This window comes from Salmo trutta, chromosome 34 (assembly GCF_901001165.1).
Source record: "Salmo trutta chromosome 34, fSalTru1.1, whole genome shotgun sequence".
In the NCBI taxonomy this organism is placed as follows: Eukaryota; Metazoa; Chordata; class Actinopteri; order Salmoniformes; family Salmonidae; genus Salmo; species Salmo trutta.
The window spans coordinates 3743597-3759980 of record NC_042990.1 but is presented as its reverse complement, the minus strand read 5'-3'; the positions used below and the strand labels follow the sequence as shown (position 1 = coordinate 3759980).

Below are 16384 nucleotides of genomic sequence, written 5' to 3'. Positions count from 1 at the left end.
TGTTTGACAAGTCTAATCCAATACCTCCAGTGGTGGACCACTGATGTTACTTTTGTGGCTCTTATACAGATTTACATAATGCTGTGGTCCATATGACTGAAAATGTAATTCCTCCATCTGTGGGTCCATCATACACTACATTACAAAAAGTATGTGGACAACTTCTCGTCGAACATCTCATTCCAAAATCATGGGCATTAATATGGAGTTGGTCCCCCCTTTCTGCTACAACAGCATCCACTCTTCTTGGAAGGCTTTCCACTAGATGTTGGAACATTGTTGCGGGGACTTGCTTCTATTCAGCCACAAGCGCAATAATGAGGTCGGGCACTTATGTTGGGCAATTAGGCCTGGCTCACAGTCGGCGTTCCAATTCATCCCAAAGGTTTTCAATGGGGTTGAGGTCAGGGCTCTGTGCAGGCCAGTCAAGTTCTTCCACACAGATCTCTACAAACCATTCTTGTGTGGACCTCGCTTAGTGCACGGGGGCATTGTCATGCTAAAATAGGAAAGGGCCTTCCCAAAACTGTTGCCACAAAGTTGGAAGCACAGAATTGTCTAGAATGTTATTGTATGCGTAAAGATTTCTCTTCACTAGAACTAAGTGGCCTAGTCCTAACCATGAAAAACAGCCCCAGACCATTATCCCTCTACAACAAACTTTACAGTTGGCAGTATGTATTGGGGCAGGTAGCGTTCTACTGGCATCTGCCAAACCCTGATTCGTTCGTTGGACTGTCAGATGGGGAAGCGTGATTCATCACTCCAGAGAATGTGTTTCCACTGTTCCAGAGACCAATGGCGGCAAGCTTTACACCACTTCAGCCTACGCTTGTCATTGCGCATGGAGTCTTAGGCTTGTTTGTAGCTGCTCGTCCCATTTCATGAAGCTCCCGACTAACAGTTATTGTGCTGACGTTGCTTCCAGAGGCAGTTTGGAAATGGGTAGTGAGTGTTGCAACCAAGGACAGACAATTTTTAAGCGCTCGGTGGTCCTGTTCTGTGAGCTTCTGTGGCCTACCACTTTGCTGGCTGAGCCGTTGTTGCTCCAAGACTAATCCACTTCACAATAACAGCACTTACAGTTGACAGGGCAGCTCAGCAGGGCAGAAATTTGACAAGCTGACTTGTTGGAAAGGTGGCATCCTATGATGGTGCCAGTTTGAAAGTCAATGAGCTCTTCAGTAAGGCCATTCAACTGCCAACGTATCTCTATGGAGAATGCATGGCCGTGTGCTCGATGTTACACACCTGTCAACAACGGGTGTGGCTGAAATAGCCAAATCCACTAATTTGAAGAGGTGTCCACATCCTTTTGTATATACAGTTTAAGTCGGAAGTTTACATACACCTTAGTCAAATACATTTAAACTCAGTTTTTCACAATTCCTGACATTTAATCCTATTAAAAATTGCCTGTCTTAGGTCAGTTAGGATCACCACTTTATTTTAAGAATGTGAAATATCAGAATAATAGTAGAGAGAATGATTTATTTCAGCTTTTATTTCTTTCATTACACTCATTTAGTATTTGGTAGGATTGCCTTAAAATTGTTTAACTTGGGTCAAACATTTCAGGTAACTTCCAACAATAAGTCTGGTGAATTTTGGCCCATTCCTCCTGACAGAGCTGGTGTAACTGAGTCAGGTTTGTAGGCCTCCTTGCTCACACACGTTTTTTCAGTTCTGCCCACAAATTTCCTATAGGCTTGAGGTCAGGGCTTTGTGATGGCCACTCCAATACCTTGACTTTGTTGCCCTTAAGCCATTTTGCCACAACTTTGGAAGTATGCTTGGGGTCGTTGTCCATTTTGGAAGACCCATTTGAGACCAAGCTTTGTCTTCCTGACTGATTTCTTGAGATGTTGCTTCAATATATCCACATCATTTTCCTGCCTCATGATGCCATCTATTTTGTGAAGTGCACTAGTCCCTCCTGCAGCAAAGCACCCCCACAAAATGATGCTGCCACCGCCGTGCTTCACGGTTGGGATGGTGTTCTTTGGCTTGCAAGCCTCCCCCTTTTTCCTCCAAACATAACGATGGTCATTATAGCCAAACAGTTCTATTTTTGTTTCATCAGACCAGAGGACATTTCTCCAAAAAGTACAATCTTTGTCCCCATGTGCAGTTGCAAATAATATTCTGTTTTTTTTATGGCGGTTTTGGAGCAGTGGCTTTTTCCTTGCTGAGCGGTCTTTCAGGTTATGTCGATATAAAACTGTGAAGGACCTTGGCGTTACTCTGGACCCTGATCTCTCTTTTAAAGAACATATCAAGACTGTTTCAAGGGCAGCTTTTTTCCATCTACGTAACATTGCAAAAATCAGAAACTTTCTGTCCACAAATGATGCAGAAAAATTCATCCATGCTTTTGTTACTTCTAGGTTGGACTACTGCAATGCTCTACTTTCCGGCTACCCGGATAAAGCACTAAATAAACTTCAGTTAGTGCTAAATATGGCTGCTAGAATCCTGACAAGAACCAAAAAATGTGATCATATTACTCCAGTGCTAGCCTCCCTACACTGGTTTCCTGTTAAGGTTTTACTGCTAACCTACAAAGCATTACATGGGCTTGCTCCTACCTATCTTTCCGATTTGGTCCTGCCGTACATACCTACACATACGCTACGGTCACAAGACGCAGGCCTCCTAATTGTCCCTAGAATTTCTAAGCAAACAGCTGGAGGCAGGGCTTTCTCCTATAGAGCTCCATTTATATGGAATGGTCTGCCTACCCATGTGAGAGATGCAGATTCGGTCTCAACCGGTCTTCACTGAAGACTCATCTCTTCAGTGGGTCCTATGATTGAGTGTAGTCTGGCCCAGGAGTGTGAAGGTGAACGGAAAGGCTCTGGAGCAACGAACCGCTCTTGCTGTCTCTGCCTGGCCGGATCCCCTCTCTCCACTGGGATTCTCTGCCTCTAACCCTATTACAGGGGCTGAGTCACTGGCTTATTGGTGTTCTTCCATGCCGTCCCTAGGAGGGGTGCGTCACTTGAGTGGGTTGAGTCACTGATGTGGTCTTCCTGTCTGGGTTGGAGCCCCCCCCATTTGGTTGTGCCGTGGCGGAGATCTTTGTGGGCTATACTCGGCCTTGTCTCAGGATGGTAAGTTGGTGGTTGAAGATATCCCTCTAGTGGTGTGGGGGCTGTGCTTTGGCAAAGTGGGTGGGGTTATATCCTTCCTGTTTGGCCCTGTCTGGGGGTATTGTCGGATAGGGCCACAGTGTCTCCTGACCCCTCCTGTCTCAGCCTCCAGTATTTATGCTGCAGTAGTTTATGTGTCGGGGGTCTAGGGTCAGTCTGTTATATCTGGAGTATTTCTCCTGTCTTATCTGGTGTCCTGTGTGAATTTAAGTATGCTCTCTCTAATTCTCTCTTTCTTTCTTTCTCTCTCTCAGAGGACCTTAACCCTAGGACCATGCCTCAGGACTACCTGACATGATGACTCCTTGCTGTCCCCAGTCCACCTGGCCGTGCTGCTGCTCCAGTTTCAACTGTTCTACCTGCAGCTATGGAACCCTGACCTGTCCACCGGACGTGCTACCTGTCCCAGACCTCCTGTTTTCCATTCTCCAGAGACAGCAGGAGCGGTAGAGATTCTCTCAATGATCGGCTATGAAAAGCCAACTGACATTTACTCTTGAGGTGCTGACTTGTTGCACCCTCAACAACTGTGATTGTTAATATTTGACCATGCTGGTCATTTATGAACATTTGAACATCTTGGCCATGTTCTGTTATAATCTCCACCCGGCACAGCCAGAAGAGGACTGGCCACCCCTCATAGCCTGGTTCCTCTCTAGGTTTCTTCCTAGGTTTTGGCCTTTCTAGGGAGTTTTTCCTAGCCACAGTGCTTCTACACCTGCATTGCTTGCTGTCTGGGGTTTTAGGCTGGGTTTCTGTACAGCACTTTGAGATATCAGCTGATGTAAGATGGGCTATATAAATACATTTGATTTGATTTAGGACTCGTTTTACTGTGGATATAGATACTTTTGTACCTGTTTCCTCCAGCATCTTCCCAAGGTCCTTTCCTGTTGTTCTGGGATTGATTTGCACTTTTCGCACCAAAGTACGTTCATCTCTAGGAGACACATCTCCTTCCTGAGTGGAATGATGGCTGCGTGGTCCTATGGTGTTTATACTTGCGTACTATTGTTTGTAGAGATGAATGTTGTACTTTCAGGCATTTGGAAATTGCTCCCAAGGATGAACCAGACTTGTGGAGGTCTACAATTTTTTTTCTGAGGTCTTGGCTGATTTCTTTAGATTTTCACATGTCAAGCAAAGAGGCACTGAGTTTGAAGGTAGGCCTTGAAATACATTCACAGGTACACCTCCAATTGACTCAAATTATGTAAATTAGCCTATCAGAAGCTTCTAAAGCCATGACATCATTTTCTGTAATTTACCAAGCTGTTTAAAGGCACAGTCAACTTAGTGTATGTAAACTTCTGACCCACTGGAATTGTGATACAGTGAATTATAAGTGAAATAATCTGTCTGTAAACAATTGTTGGAAAAATGACTTGTGTTATGCACAAAGTAGATGTCCTAACCGACTTGCCAAAACCTATAGTTTGTTAACATGAAATACTTCCGACTTCAACTGTATAGTGTATCTACTAACAATGAGGACAAAAAGTAACTTCACCTCAATAATTGTACATGTTGAAACTAGTGGAAACTCCTTTGGCAATTGGAGGGCTAGGTACCAGCTGGTTACTAGCCAGTTGACTGTTTTCACATCATGAACATTAATTAGGATACATCACCTTCCGAAAAAAGGCAAGAAGCATATATGACGCACAACATAAAATAGTGTTTGCTAACTTCCTGTTGAGTTATGTTCTGAATTTACCAGGGTTAAAAGGACCAGATCAACCATCTGCCACCATAAAATGTGGCATACCGGCTCCAGAAGGACCCAACAGTTTAGAACAATCTATTCAAAGACGCATAGGCATAATTGTCTCTGAGGTAAAACATACAGGGAAGGGTCACTGAGTGTACAGATTCTGGTACACGAGACCGCTCCAAGAGCATATATTCTTTGCATTGACATTTCAGGAGAAAAACCGCAGATAGCAGCTTTGCAAAAGTCATTGCAGTTCAGCACTAGCAATAGCAAAACATTTGAGACAAGTATAATTAAAACACATCGTAGATAGACTTCATAGTTTCTTTGCATTTACAAATTCATCCACTTTCTTTACAATTTCCAGACATAGCAAGTTAGACTGGCATACTATGACAACCAGTAAAAGATCCAAGTTGACGGTAGCTCAAAATAGCCTCTTAAATGCCACTGCTTTAGCTATGTGACTTATAATTGTTCATTTGAGTGAACATTTTAGGTCAAGACTCAGGCTCCCGAGTGGCGCAGCGGTTTAAGGCACTACAGACCCTGGTTTGATACTGGGCTGTATCACAACCGGCCGTGATTGGGAGTCCCATAGGGCAGCGCACAATTGGCCCAGCATCGTCCGTGTTAGGGTCATTGTAAATAAGAATTTGTTCTTAACTGACTTGCCTAGTTAAATAAATAAAAAAGACTAAGGCATCCAGAACAATAGGTTTTTAAAATGAAAAGCAACCTAAATGGATAGCCTCAGAGCCTGCCTTCACTCCCCATAAGGCAGGGATCATCATCTAGATTCAGCCGCGGGCCGATTATTTCTTGAGTGGATGGTCAGGGGGCCAGAACATAATTACAAATCATTTCTACTTTCTAGTCTGCAAATTGACCGCAAGACACCCAGATATGTTTGACTAAAACAAAAGTATTTCAAACCCTGCATATACAATCACGTGGCTCTCTCTTTTCATAAATTAAAATCACTTGGAGCTGATTTCCTGATGTTTTGACAGGCTTTTATGTCCAACAACACACACACACACACACACACACACACACACACACACACAGTGCATTCGGAAAGTAGTCAATTTCAGAATAAGGCTGTAACGTAACAAAATGTGGAAAAAGTCAAGTGGTCTGAATACTTTCCGAATGCACTGTGTATATTTTTTTCTCTCAGAAAACTTGGGGGGCCAAATACAACCACCCACGGACCAAATTGGGGAATCTTGCCAAAAGGCTTAAGAGTGAGCTCTGGTGAACCTTATCCGCCCCTTCTCTTTTACATCATACAGAAGAAACGGGGGTGTGCAGGCAAATACATCCTAAGACGCAAAGCAGCAAACTTTAACTGTTAAAACACATATGCACTGCATGTGCGTCAATATTAAGAGGTAAATAATGACAAGAGAATAGTGGACCTGTCTCCCTTACATGCATGTGTGCTTTACTTTCACTCAAGACATCACAGTAATTAGTGTTTTGGAAAACAAAATACAGTACTATGACTCACATGGCATTGTGAACATCGCCCCTAACTATTCATTAAGAGTTTGACCACTTATCTGACATGCAATAATTGGGGGACCAACTGAATGTTCTCATCATGGATCTCAATCTGTTACATGTATGATTTGTTACTGTGCAGAATATCAAGACAATTTACACTCCCCGTAGAATGTCAAGGGGACTGAATATTCAATCAACACGCTTCCACGGATTTTACGAGAACCAACTGCGAAGGAGTTGTATTGCATCCAACTATGGTAACAGACACCGCAGAGACAGAAGAAAGTCTTGTCTCAGTAGTTAAGCTGAAGCTGAGCTGTCTTCAGTACTGGAAGGAGATGACGGAGTTGACTTTGTAGACGTGATAGGACCTGTTCCAGAAAACCCTTGAGAAGTAGTTTGTGTAGGGCGAGTAGTTCATCTTTATCTCATGACAGAATCGTCCGTGTTTGGAGAAGGAGTACATCTCGCCTTTGTCATACACCACCTGGTGGAGGAAGGAGGGCAACAGTCAATGCAAGAAAAAACAGTCATGTGCAAGAAAGCAATCATGTATATAGGCTATATTTCTCAGAGCGTCGTTATGTACTGTAACAATTTACTGTTTATCATCAAAGTGTGTGTGGGTGTGCCTGGTATAATGTTGCAGTATAGGGAGTGGTGTTCATAATACTCACATGGCTGTTGGCGATATCCAGCAGGTCTTTGATCCTGCAGCCCTTGGTATGACTCAACTCGTTGCACAGCGACTCTTCGATAATCACGTAGCTCGTCTTGTGCAAAGACAGAATCTTGTAGACATCTTCCGCAGACCTCATTGCATACACCTGGTATGTCTATTTGACGCAAAACACAAGGTTTCAAATGGGGGGATTGACAGAAGGAAAAAACTAATTACTAGGGAGATCAGCTATCCTATGTTTCAGGGGGAGATATGTTTTAACCTGTAGGATTAATAATATTTGTTCTATCTCATAATGTTTTCTCCTGTTTGCATCTACTCTATTAAGTGCACACCATATGATTCAGGTAGCCCTACTCACATCCTCACTCCTCCTCAGCAGGTCAATGTCTGAGTAGAGAGGCAGACTGGTCACAGTCCAACCTGAGCACAGCTTCACCGAACCCAACAGCTGTGGGCTGCCCGCAAACACTGCCGCCATCGGGGCATGGGTCCTGGAGAGGAAAGAGAGGAACAGAGGCGGGATGGAAAGAAGAAGAGGGAGGGATGCAGAAATGGGTTGGTGGGTCAGAACCCTCAGTAAGAACGTACTGTGTAACCCTCAAGTCTGTATTAAATGATCTGTGTGAGAGGCAATGAGGCAGATTACGCACTTTATCCAGTTCATCAGCTCGACTGTATCTGGGTCATAGAATTCCTGCAGCTCTGATAGTTCTGCTATGACACGGGGAAAGTACTGAAAGAAGGACAGAGGGTTATGCCAATTTAACATGTTACAAATGTCACCTTAATTGTTAAAGTTCAAAGCATGAGAATACTAATACATGATGATACTAACGTATATTGCAAACCTCACCTCTCTCCATAAACTGAATCCAATGATGGTTGGAACTGCTGTGCTCAATATCAGGGCCTGTTTGGGTAAAACAAGCAGCAAAAGATTAATGTTATATTTTTACATTATGAACAGATATGGTGCTTGTAGCCTAAAACAGACTGTGATAGTTAGGTATCACAGTCTGAAACAAAGCAATACAATTGTTTGGAAAGCTTCCTCTTACAAGCAGAATGAAATGACATTTGAACTTACTCTACTGGTTGTCTCTGCGGTTGTTCCTTATGCCTCTGGAAATTTGAGAAGAAATATCTATTATTAACCTGACTTTTCAAGACGCTGGTACTGCACAGAGATTTCTATCACCTGACACACGCGCATAACCATGTACACACCTGCACGCGATCGGCTAGTATGCATGCAGCATGTATTTACATCGTATGAGCGTGCCTCAGGTGATGAACAAACTGTGATAGCCACGCACAGCAGCCCACATGCGTTTTGAAGTCGGTTAAATAATACTTTCCTGGGAATATTTTGTCTCACATTTCCAACTGCATAAGGATGAAATCAGCTGACAACCAGTAGAGTAAGTTCAAATAAAATGTATTCAACATTCTGACTTGTAAGGGACTGTTTGGTGTTCTGGAATCTATTCGTTAGCTATGAAAATGGAAACGGAGGCATGTCCACACTCAAAGCGTAGAGGTTATGGTGATTGGAGACAATTGAATGGAAAATGCCTCTCTCACCAGTACCACAGGGTGGATGGACTTCAACCTCAGCCACCTGAACAAAGTCACCCAGAGCTCTGGCGAACACACGCCGAAAGCTGTGAACATGCAGACGTATGGGGTCCACAAATACTTCATCCTGCGGGAGAACACCACGTGTGAACAATGACAGCCATTTTTTGTTTTCATGTCTGAAAGGTTATAGCAAGTAAACCTGAATCATTTAGGAACATACCCCTCAAAGACCATAGCCAGAGCCCCGAACAGCATTGTGTGGAAAACGTGGTAGATGACCTCGGGTTGCTCTCCTATTCGTCCATCTTCGAGTCTGAGGTTCGTTTTCATTGGCTCACCACTATCACCATGGAGACACAAAAATTACTGAACGGCCATATGATGGTTCTTGTATTTCAAATCGACCATATTATGAGAACACAAAACAACAGCTTCTCTTGCCGTCTACTATGTGTAGTTTCTAACCTGAGCCTCCTGTAGATGGTCTGCAGTGTTGATATGAGACAGATAAGGAGGACCAGAAGGTAAAAAGGCAGGACTGATGCTTGGGTCAGCCGCAGGAAAAAGTCCTGACTGGGGGTCTGGAAGCATTCTTGACACAGGAGCCGGTTAGTCACAAAGTCTCTGAGGAAGAGAAACCATTCAATATTTTCATATTTACTGTTGTTCATTGCTTGTTAACATTATGATTGAACACTTAATATTACTACATTTACTACAATAAGATAACACACTAGAATTACCTTATCTTTGTCTTATTGCTGAATGCCAAATATTTGGGTCAGTTGTATGTTAGAAAGTGTTACAACTCACGTTGTTGTGTTGAGTCCGAATTTCACTTCAAGAAATTTCAAAATGAAATCACTCTCTCTGACTGGCATTAGTCGCTGGAAATCAAATTAGATGCATATTACATGAAAATGTTGATTTTCCAACTCAAATCCCATCTACTACAACATGTTGTGTGATTGTTAATCAGATGTTGCAATTTCCTTTCAAATACACATCCAGAGGGGGAACACTCCCATATTTCCAACAATGTTACAATATTGATGAAACTGAACCTAAACTCAGGGACTCTCACCTTGGCCACATAGCTGAAGGTGATCCCGGTGGTGAAGCAAAGGTAGAAATGCAGAAAGAGCTTCATCAGTCTGGCCACTAGGGGGCCCATCTTCATGTTTTGCTGAAAACAAGACCACAAACATTTGAAAGCGATTGTGGCAACTGCCAAAGCAACCTCTGATTATCTAACATTAGCAGCTTCCATCATCTTACTAAGTCTAATTTACGCCTTATGCTTCAATCAAACGTTCCCTCCATGTGCGAACGGTAGTGGATGTTCAATATTTCATAATTTTGTGTGCAAGGTGGAAGCTAACTTACAGCTCCAAAGCCTCACTGCCATTTGGTTTCACAGAGTAAGTCAGAAGCTCTCTCTACCTGGAAGTACCTCGCTAGCACTGAGCTGATGAGGAGGCTGAGCAAAGGAGAGCTGAGCAGGGCTGGGTTCTGGAATTGGAGGACGTAGGCCAGGAAGAGAGAGCTCAGGTACACCTTGTGAATGTCAGCCATCTTGTCAATCACACAGAGAGACAGAAAAGGGAGATACTGAGACTATATCCAATTGACTGAATACTTTGACATTTTATCATACCAAAATATCCTTCAGCAAATGTTTCATCTACAACAACCATGAAGACGGAAGTCAGCAAATATGTCTTCAAAATGAGATAATATCACAATAACTTTGGAGGGCAGTAAGTAAGTACCTTGCGGGACGGCACCAGGTCAAAGGAGTCGAGCAGGAACAGGGCCAGGCCCTGGATGAAGAGCACGTAGTGGCTGTGCTCCCACACCAGGATGAAGGTGAAGGTGGTGGCACTCATCAGGAGGTAACAGAACATCTACAACACAGAGGGGAGAGCCATCATGTCAATTTTACCCACAGGAAAAAACCGACAGGTGGTATGATGAAACACAAACTTATAATATCCATATTCCCTATATCCCACACATAACGATGAGCTTACAGCTTTTAAATCAATTTAATTGAAAGCAATACACAGAATGTCTCACTCTATCCCTCTTCCATTACTCCAATGACCTAGGTGTTTAAAAAGCAATTTTTACATTTGGAGTAACATGCAAAGGTAGCTCACCTCTGAGGCTGAGTTAACGTTATTACTCAGGAATCCTGTTAAGGCTGCAACTTGGCAAGAGAAGTAAGGCAAGGCCCAGTTTTCCCGCAGTGGAATGGCATAGTCCACTTTGGTTGTGTCTGGTCTGGGGAGACAATGAATGAACAATGACAGAATTAAAACAAGTTACGTTTTAATGTCTGAATGCCTAGGAAGACCATGATAATGGCTATGTCCTGATTCATCACACTTACACTTAAACACTTTCTCTCATGGATTTAACAATGGTGGAAACTACCCGCCAGCCAACACTCCTATGCTTTTAAATCCATGAGAGGGAGGGTACAAGTGCACACCTCTGGAAAAAGCAGGACAATGGGGAAACAGACATAGCCTGCATCGTAAGGCCCTGGTCAAAAGTAGTGCACACTATAAAGGGAATAGGGTGCCACTTGGGACACACACATTGTGTCTGATAGTGTGTCCATCTCCCACTCACCGGTTGATAACATACCAGGCCACAGCCAGTATGCCAGCCACGCACGTGCCACTCATCACCCAGCTGGACACGAAGAGGGCAGTGACGTAGACAGCCTGGAGGCCAAACACCACTCCGATGTAGAAGTATACTGGCTCTATTACATCCTGCAGGGTGGAGGAAACCCTACCAGTCAGACACACACAGAGTACATCACTAGCATCTTTATGGGTGATAAGACTGCAGGATGTGGGTAGGCAGCGCGTCAACTAACGCAAGTTGCCATGCAGCTAAAAACCACAAGTTCATGTCAGATCTTTTTGATCAAGGGAAAGAGATTATCTCTAGGTGGTGCACTGACCTGGCTTCCTGTGATTCTATAGAGCAGGCTAGTAATAAGCTCTGGGTACAGAGACAGGCGTTCCACTGCGTTAATGGTCTGACCAGACACAGTCCTGTTGTCTCTCATCAGCTCGTATATCCCTAAAGCAGAAAAACAACGAATCCATAAGACAGAAATAAGATGATGACGATGACTGAAAACCTTAGATGTAGTAACAGTATGGCAACATATGATAGTGTTACAGTATAACCGTAACTGGGTGAGACAGGTTGTCTCAGGTTTGGATATCAAAACCACTGATTTGTATTGGATACTGGTTTGTTTGGGGAAAGATTAGGTTATTACCTCTTTCAAAGGAGGGTGCTGTCAACATATGTTTGTAGTAGTAATAGTAGAGTCCACTGCCACCCTGGAAGGTGATTTCCCTTTCCAGCTCCTGAAACAAAATAAACACAAAGGCAGGGTAAGCAGTGTTCATATTCCTGTTAACACCTGGCCATTATCTAACGATGTATCAGAGAGAGAGAGAGAGAGAGAGAGAGAGCGAGCGAGAGAGAAATGGATTGGGGAAGACCCAGCGCTACCCTAGCCTGGTTACTAGTCTGTAGGTTATCATTCCACTCCGTGCTACTCCTTGTCATGCAAGTGTGGCATGACAAGGAGTGGTAAGGAGTGGAATGGTAGCACAAACAGACTAGTTCCCAGGCTAGCGCTACCCACCTGTCTGCTAGAAAACCAGAACTTCCTCTCGTGGTAGGTGTAGAGATACACTGCATACATCATGCCACATGTAACTGCTGCCAGGCATCCGAAGAACAGCTTCACTAGACTCTGAAGCATAACCGCTGCGGAGTGGGGGTAGAGTACGTTTGAACATCACGTTATTGTGAGGCAAAAGTCACACATTACCCAATGCACGTCTTTTACTGTGTGATTGTGTCAATCCGTGAGTAACCTTGTACCCAGGCTATTTGCACATAGCATTGGAGGAAGTATCTGGTGAAAGAGATTCATCAGTGAGAGGCTCCATCCCTACCCTTACAGCGAGAAAATAACAAGAGATCCACTCACATCTGCAGGCGCTCCGGTTTCTTTTGACAGGAGAGGGCTTCTGACTGTCTGCCTCCTCCTTTTTATCTTCTTCCTTCTTCTCCTCCTCCTCTTCATCTTCCTTATCTTTCTCCTGAACCCCACAGGTAGCTCCATCTGTGTCCTCTGAACACTTCTCCTTCAGACTAACCTTGTCCACTGGTAAAAGAAAAGGAATACATTACAACTTCACCCACATACATTTATTTCCTGGCCGTCATCAAACGATGCAGGCCTACAGTTGACACCTATTGAGTGTGGTTGGTTACTTGTAAAATTCTCTGAGCAAGGTTCAGATTCACATTGCTGGTGTTCCTCCTCTTCTCCCTCCTTTACCACAGTTTTTCGGCATCTCAACTCTGCCATATCCTGTTAAACCACAAGAGGCATATTCACATTATGGGTCAGACACCCTGGCCTAACATAATCCACACAGCTAACGTAACTGCAGCTAGTTCCTGGCTAACTAGCTATCATTCTAGCTAACTAGCAGCTAACGTTACTGCTGGCCTGCTAGATAACGTTAACGTTAATTAACAATGTTAAGGTTAGCTAGTCTGCAAGCAAGCAAGTCTGCTAGCTAGCTAACCAAAATTAGCATACTGACAAAGTCCTAGCAAATTATGACATATCTGTACAAACAGGTAGCTATCTAGATGGCTAAGCTAACGAATACCTAGCTACCTACCAGAGATTCACAGCAATTCCATGACATTAACAGAGCTGCTACTACTACTACTAGCTTGCTAATACTTAGCTAGCTAACGAGTTTGTTTTCGAACTTGATTCAACGAATGACTAACGAGCTAGCTAGCGACTCCCTGTCCTCAAGCGATTTCTTTAACCAACCATTTCTTCCCTACTGTCGTCAACCCTTCTCCTACACACTAGATGGCAGTGTGGAAACTAGCTAAATGTTTCTGTTAGAACTCCCGAGGAAGAAGTCTTCAACATAGCTAGGTCTAAACCAGGAAAATAAACACAAAAAAAAGAGTGCATCGGGAGATTCTACTAAAACTGTTCGGAACTCCGGTATCAATCGTTGATAAACAAACAATACAACTTTACTCGGTGTGGCGGTGGTTCGGCAGGGCTGTAACTGGGTCAGAGATGGTAGGAGATAGTGATGGGGAAGAAAGTGAAACAAGTATGGAGCAGTAGTACAAATAAAGGGTGGAGTAGAAATGAGAAAAAGAAAGGGGGCAGGGGTTTGAAGGGGAGCGAGAGGTCTATGGAGGCACAGAGGAGGCTGAAAATGAAGTTTGAGGAGAACAACATTTTCCAAGGCTAGCGGCAGTTCGTTGGTAGAGAGTGTAGGAGCATAAAGTGATTCTGAAGTTTAGGGAGGAAGGGCGGGTTGGGGCAATGAGTCCGATAAGGTTGACGGCTGTGATAAAATAGTTGATTGGGTAAGTTGTCAGTGCTAAAGTGTTAAGAGATGCAGCTTGTTGTTGTGTAAGAACATTGTGCAGAGGGAAAAATCTCACAGAGTGAAACAAATAGGGAAGTGTAAGGTGGTGTCGAGCAGCTGGACTGATCAAGCAGGGAAGCAGTGGATTAAAGGGGTGATAACAGGAGTGCCTGTGAGTGTTAGCACTAAAGAGGTACGCGACAACATTCTAGTGAATATTCAAAGATTGCAAGCAACAAGGGGTGGAGTTAGGGTTGGATAGCCTGTCTATTCTGTTACACTTCAAGGACAGGGTACTGCCAAATAAAGTAACCATAGGATATATGAGTTATTATGTGAGGGCTTATGTACCCATATGGTGGGTGTGAGGCAATGTTGCAGTGGAGGTGCAACAACTGAGAGTGGAGAGAAGGGTGTCATATGCTGAGGCAGTGAGAGTGGTCCAGGTCTTGGGAGGTTCAGGTTCAAGGGAGAGATGGGTAGGAGTATCTAGACCGGGGATTACGTGGCAGGTAGATAGATAATAGAAAGCTGGTATGTTCATAGCAGGAGCTGTCAATAGCACTGCTAAAGTAGTTTAAAACAGAGAGGATTCAGCTCATAGTGAAAGCGGCTGGGAGACATCTGAGTATGACAGGGTTGACATGGGAAGAGGTTAGAGTCATGTATTACTGGATCTTTTTTTATGGTGGTAGTACTACAATGTAATGCTCGAAGTCTGTTGGCTAATTGGCAGGAGTTCAAGCAGTTCACTGCCGGCTAATCCTGATGTGATTTGTGTGCAGGAAACATGGCTCAAACCGACTGGAGTTTATCATACAAGGATATGTAGTGGTTCGTAGGGACAGAGATGTAGGGGGAGGGTATGTGCCCTTTGATTAGATGTTCAGGAGCCTTATGGCTTGGGGGTTGAATCTGTTTAGAAGCCTCTTGGACATAGACTTGGCACTCCGGTACCGCTTGCCGTGCTGTAGCAGAGAGAACAGTCAATGACTAGGGTGGCTGGAGTCTTTGACAATTTTTAGGGCCTTCCTCTGACACCGTCTGGTCCTGGATGGCAGGAAGCTTGGCCTCGGTGATGTACTGGGCCGTACGCATTACCCTCTGTAGACCGAGCAGTTGCCATACAAGGCAGTGATGCAACCCGTCAGGATGCTCTCGATGGTGCAGCTGTAAAACCTTTTGAAGATCTGAGGACCCATGCCAAATCTTTTCAGTCTCCTGAGGGGGAATAGGTTTGGTCGTGCCCTCTTCACGACTTTCTTGGTGTGCGTGGACCATGTTAGTTTGTTGGTGATGTGGACACCAAGGAACTTTTAAGCTCTCAACCTGCTCCACTGCAGCCCCGTCAATGAGAATGGGGGCGTGCTCGGTCCTCCTTTTCCAGTAGTCCACAATAATCTCCTTTGTCTTGATCACGTTGAGGGACAGGTTGTTGTCCTTGCACCACACGGTCAGGTCTCTGACCTCCCTTTAGGCTGTCTCAACGTTGTCGGTGATCATGCCTACCACTGGTGTCATCGGCAAACATAACGAAGGTGTTGGAGTCGTGCCTGGCCGTGCAGTCATGAGTGAACAGGGAGTACAGGAGGGGACTGAACACGCAACCCTGAGGGGCCCTCGTGTTGAGGATCAGCGTGGCGGATGTGTTGTTATCTACCCGTACCACCTGGGGGCGACCCGTCGGGAAGTCCAGGATCCAGTTGCAGAGGGAGGTGTTTAGTCTCAAGGTCCTAAGCTTAGGGATGAGCTTTTAGGGCACTATGGTGTTGAACCCTGAGCTGTAGTCAATGAATAGCATTCTCACATAGGTGTTCCTTTTGTCCAGGTGTGAAAGGGCAGTGTGGAGTGCAATAGAGATTGCATCATCTGTGGATCTGTTGGGGCAGTACTCAAATTGGAGTGGGTCTAGGGTTTCTGGGATAATGCTGTTGATGCCTTTCAAAGCATTTCATGGCTACAGACGTGAGTGCTACGGGTTGGTAGTCACTTAGGCAGGTTACCTTAGTGTTCTTGGGCACAGGGACTATGGTGGTCTGCTTGAAGCATGTTGGTATTACAGACGCAGACAGGGAGAGGTTGAAAATGTAAGTGAAGACACTTGCCAGTGGGTCAGTGCATGCTTGTGTAACAGTGTAGGTTCCGTCCCTCTCTTCGCCCCAACCTGGGCTCGAACCAGGGACCCTTGCACACATCAACAAATGACACCCACGAAGCATCGTTACCCATCGCGCCACAAAAGCAGCGGCCCTTGCAACGCAAGGGGAAACCCTACTTC

At 44.5% G+C, this 16384-nt stretch overlaps 1 protein-coding gene across 3 annotated transcripts; it reads right to left on the bottom strand.

Annotated features, from left to right (window-relative positions):
- Positions 1–6291: 6291 nt before the first annotated feature.
- On the bottom strand, positions 6292–13992 carry LOC115173339 (probable C-mannosyltransferase DPY19L4). 3 transcript variants are annotated; one of them, XM_029731331.1, is made up of 20 exons: positions 13764–13992; positions 12965–13064; positions 12678–12854; positions 12327–12451; positions 11952–12042; positions 11625–11746; positions 11285–11430; positions 10807–10930; positions 10417–10551; positions 10088–10219; positions 9729–9830; positions 9458–9531; positions 9110–9268; positions 8865–8984; positions 8648–8768; positions 7917–7973; positions 7714–7796; positions 7422–7554; positions 7056–7214; positions 6292–6865 (listed from the first exon to the last, which is right to left on the bottom strand). In XM_029731331.1, exons 2-20 carry the CDS (start codon positions 13059–13061, stop codon positions 6701–6703), a joined length of 2322 nt encoding a protein of 773 aa, XP_029587191.1. In that variant the 5' UTR covers positions 13062–13064; positions 13764–13992; the 3' UTR covers positions 6292–6700. The 3 variants fall into 3 exon arrangements, with proteins under 3 accessions (XP_029587191.1, XP_029587190.1, XP_029587189.1); XM_029731330.1 differs by lacking the exon at positions 13764–13992 and adding an exon at positions 13545–13737; XM_029731329.1 differs by lacking the exon at positions 13764–13992 and adding an exon at positions 13384–13736.
- Positions 13993–16384: the final 2392 nt, after the last annotated feature.

Bases quoted from the DNA above. Each gene is read 5' to 3' on its own strand.
- LOC115173339 (XM_029731329.1), bottom strand. From the start codon at position 13,410: ATGTCATGGAATTGCTGTGAATCTCTG. The intron at 10,220-10,416 runs GTACTTACTTAC...GTGATTGACAAG, and splicing joins ACCTGGTGCCGTCCCGCAAG to ATGGCTGACATTCACAAGGT. The intron at 7,797-7,916 runs GTGAGGTTTGCA...TCCTTCTTTCAG, and splicing joins GATTCAGTTTATGGAGAGAG to TACTTTCCCCGTGTCATAGC.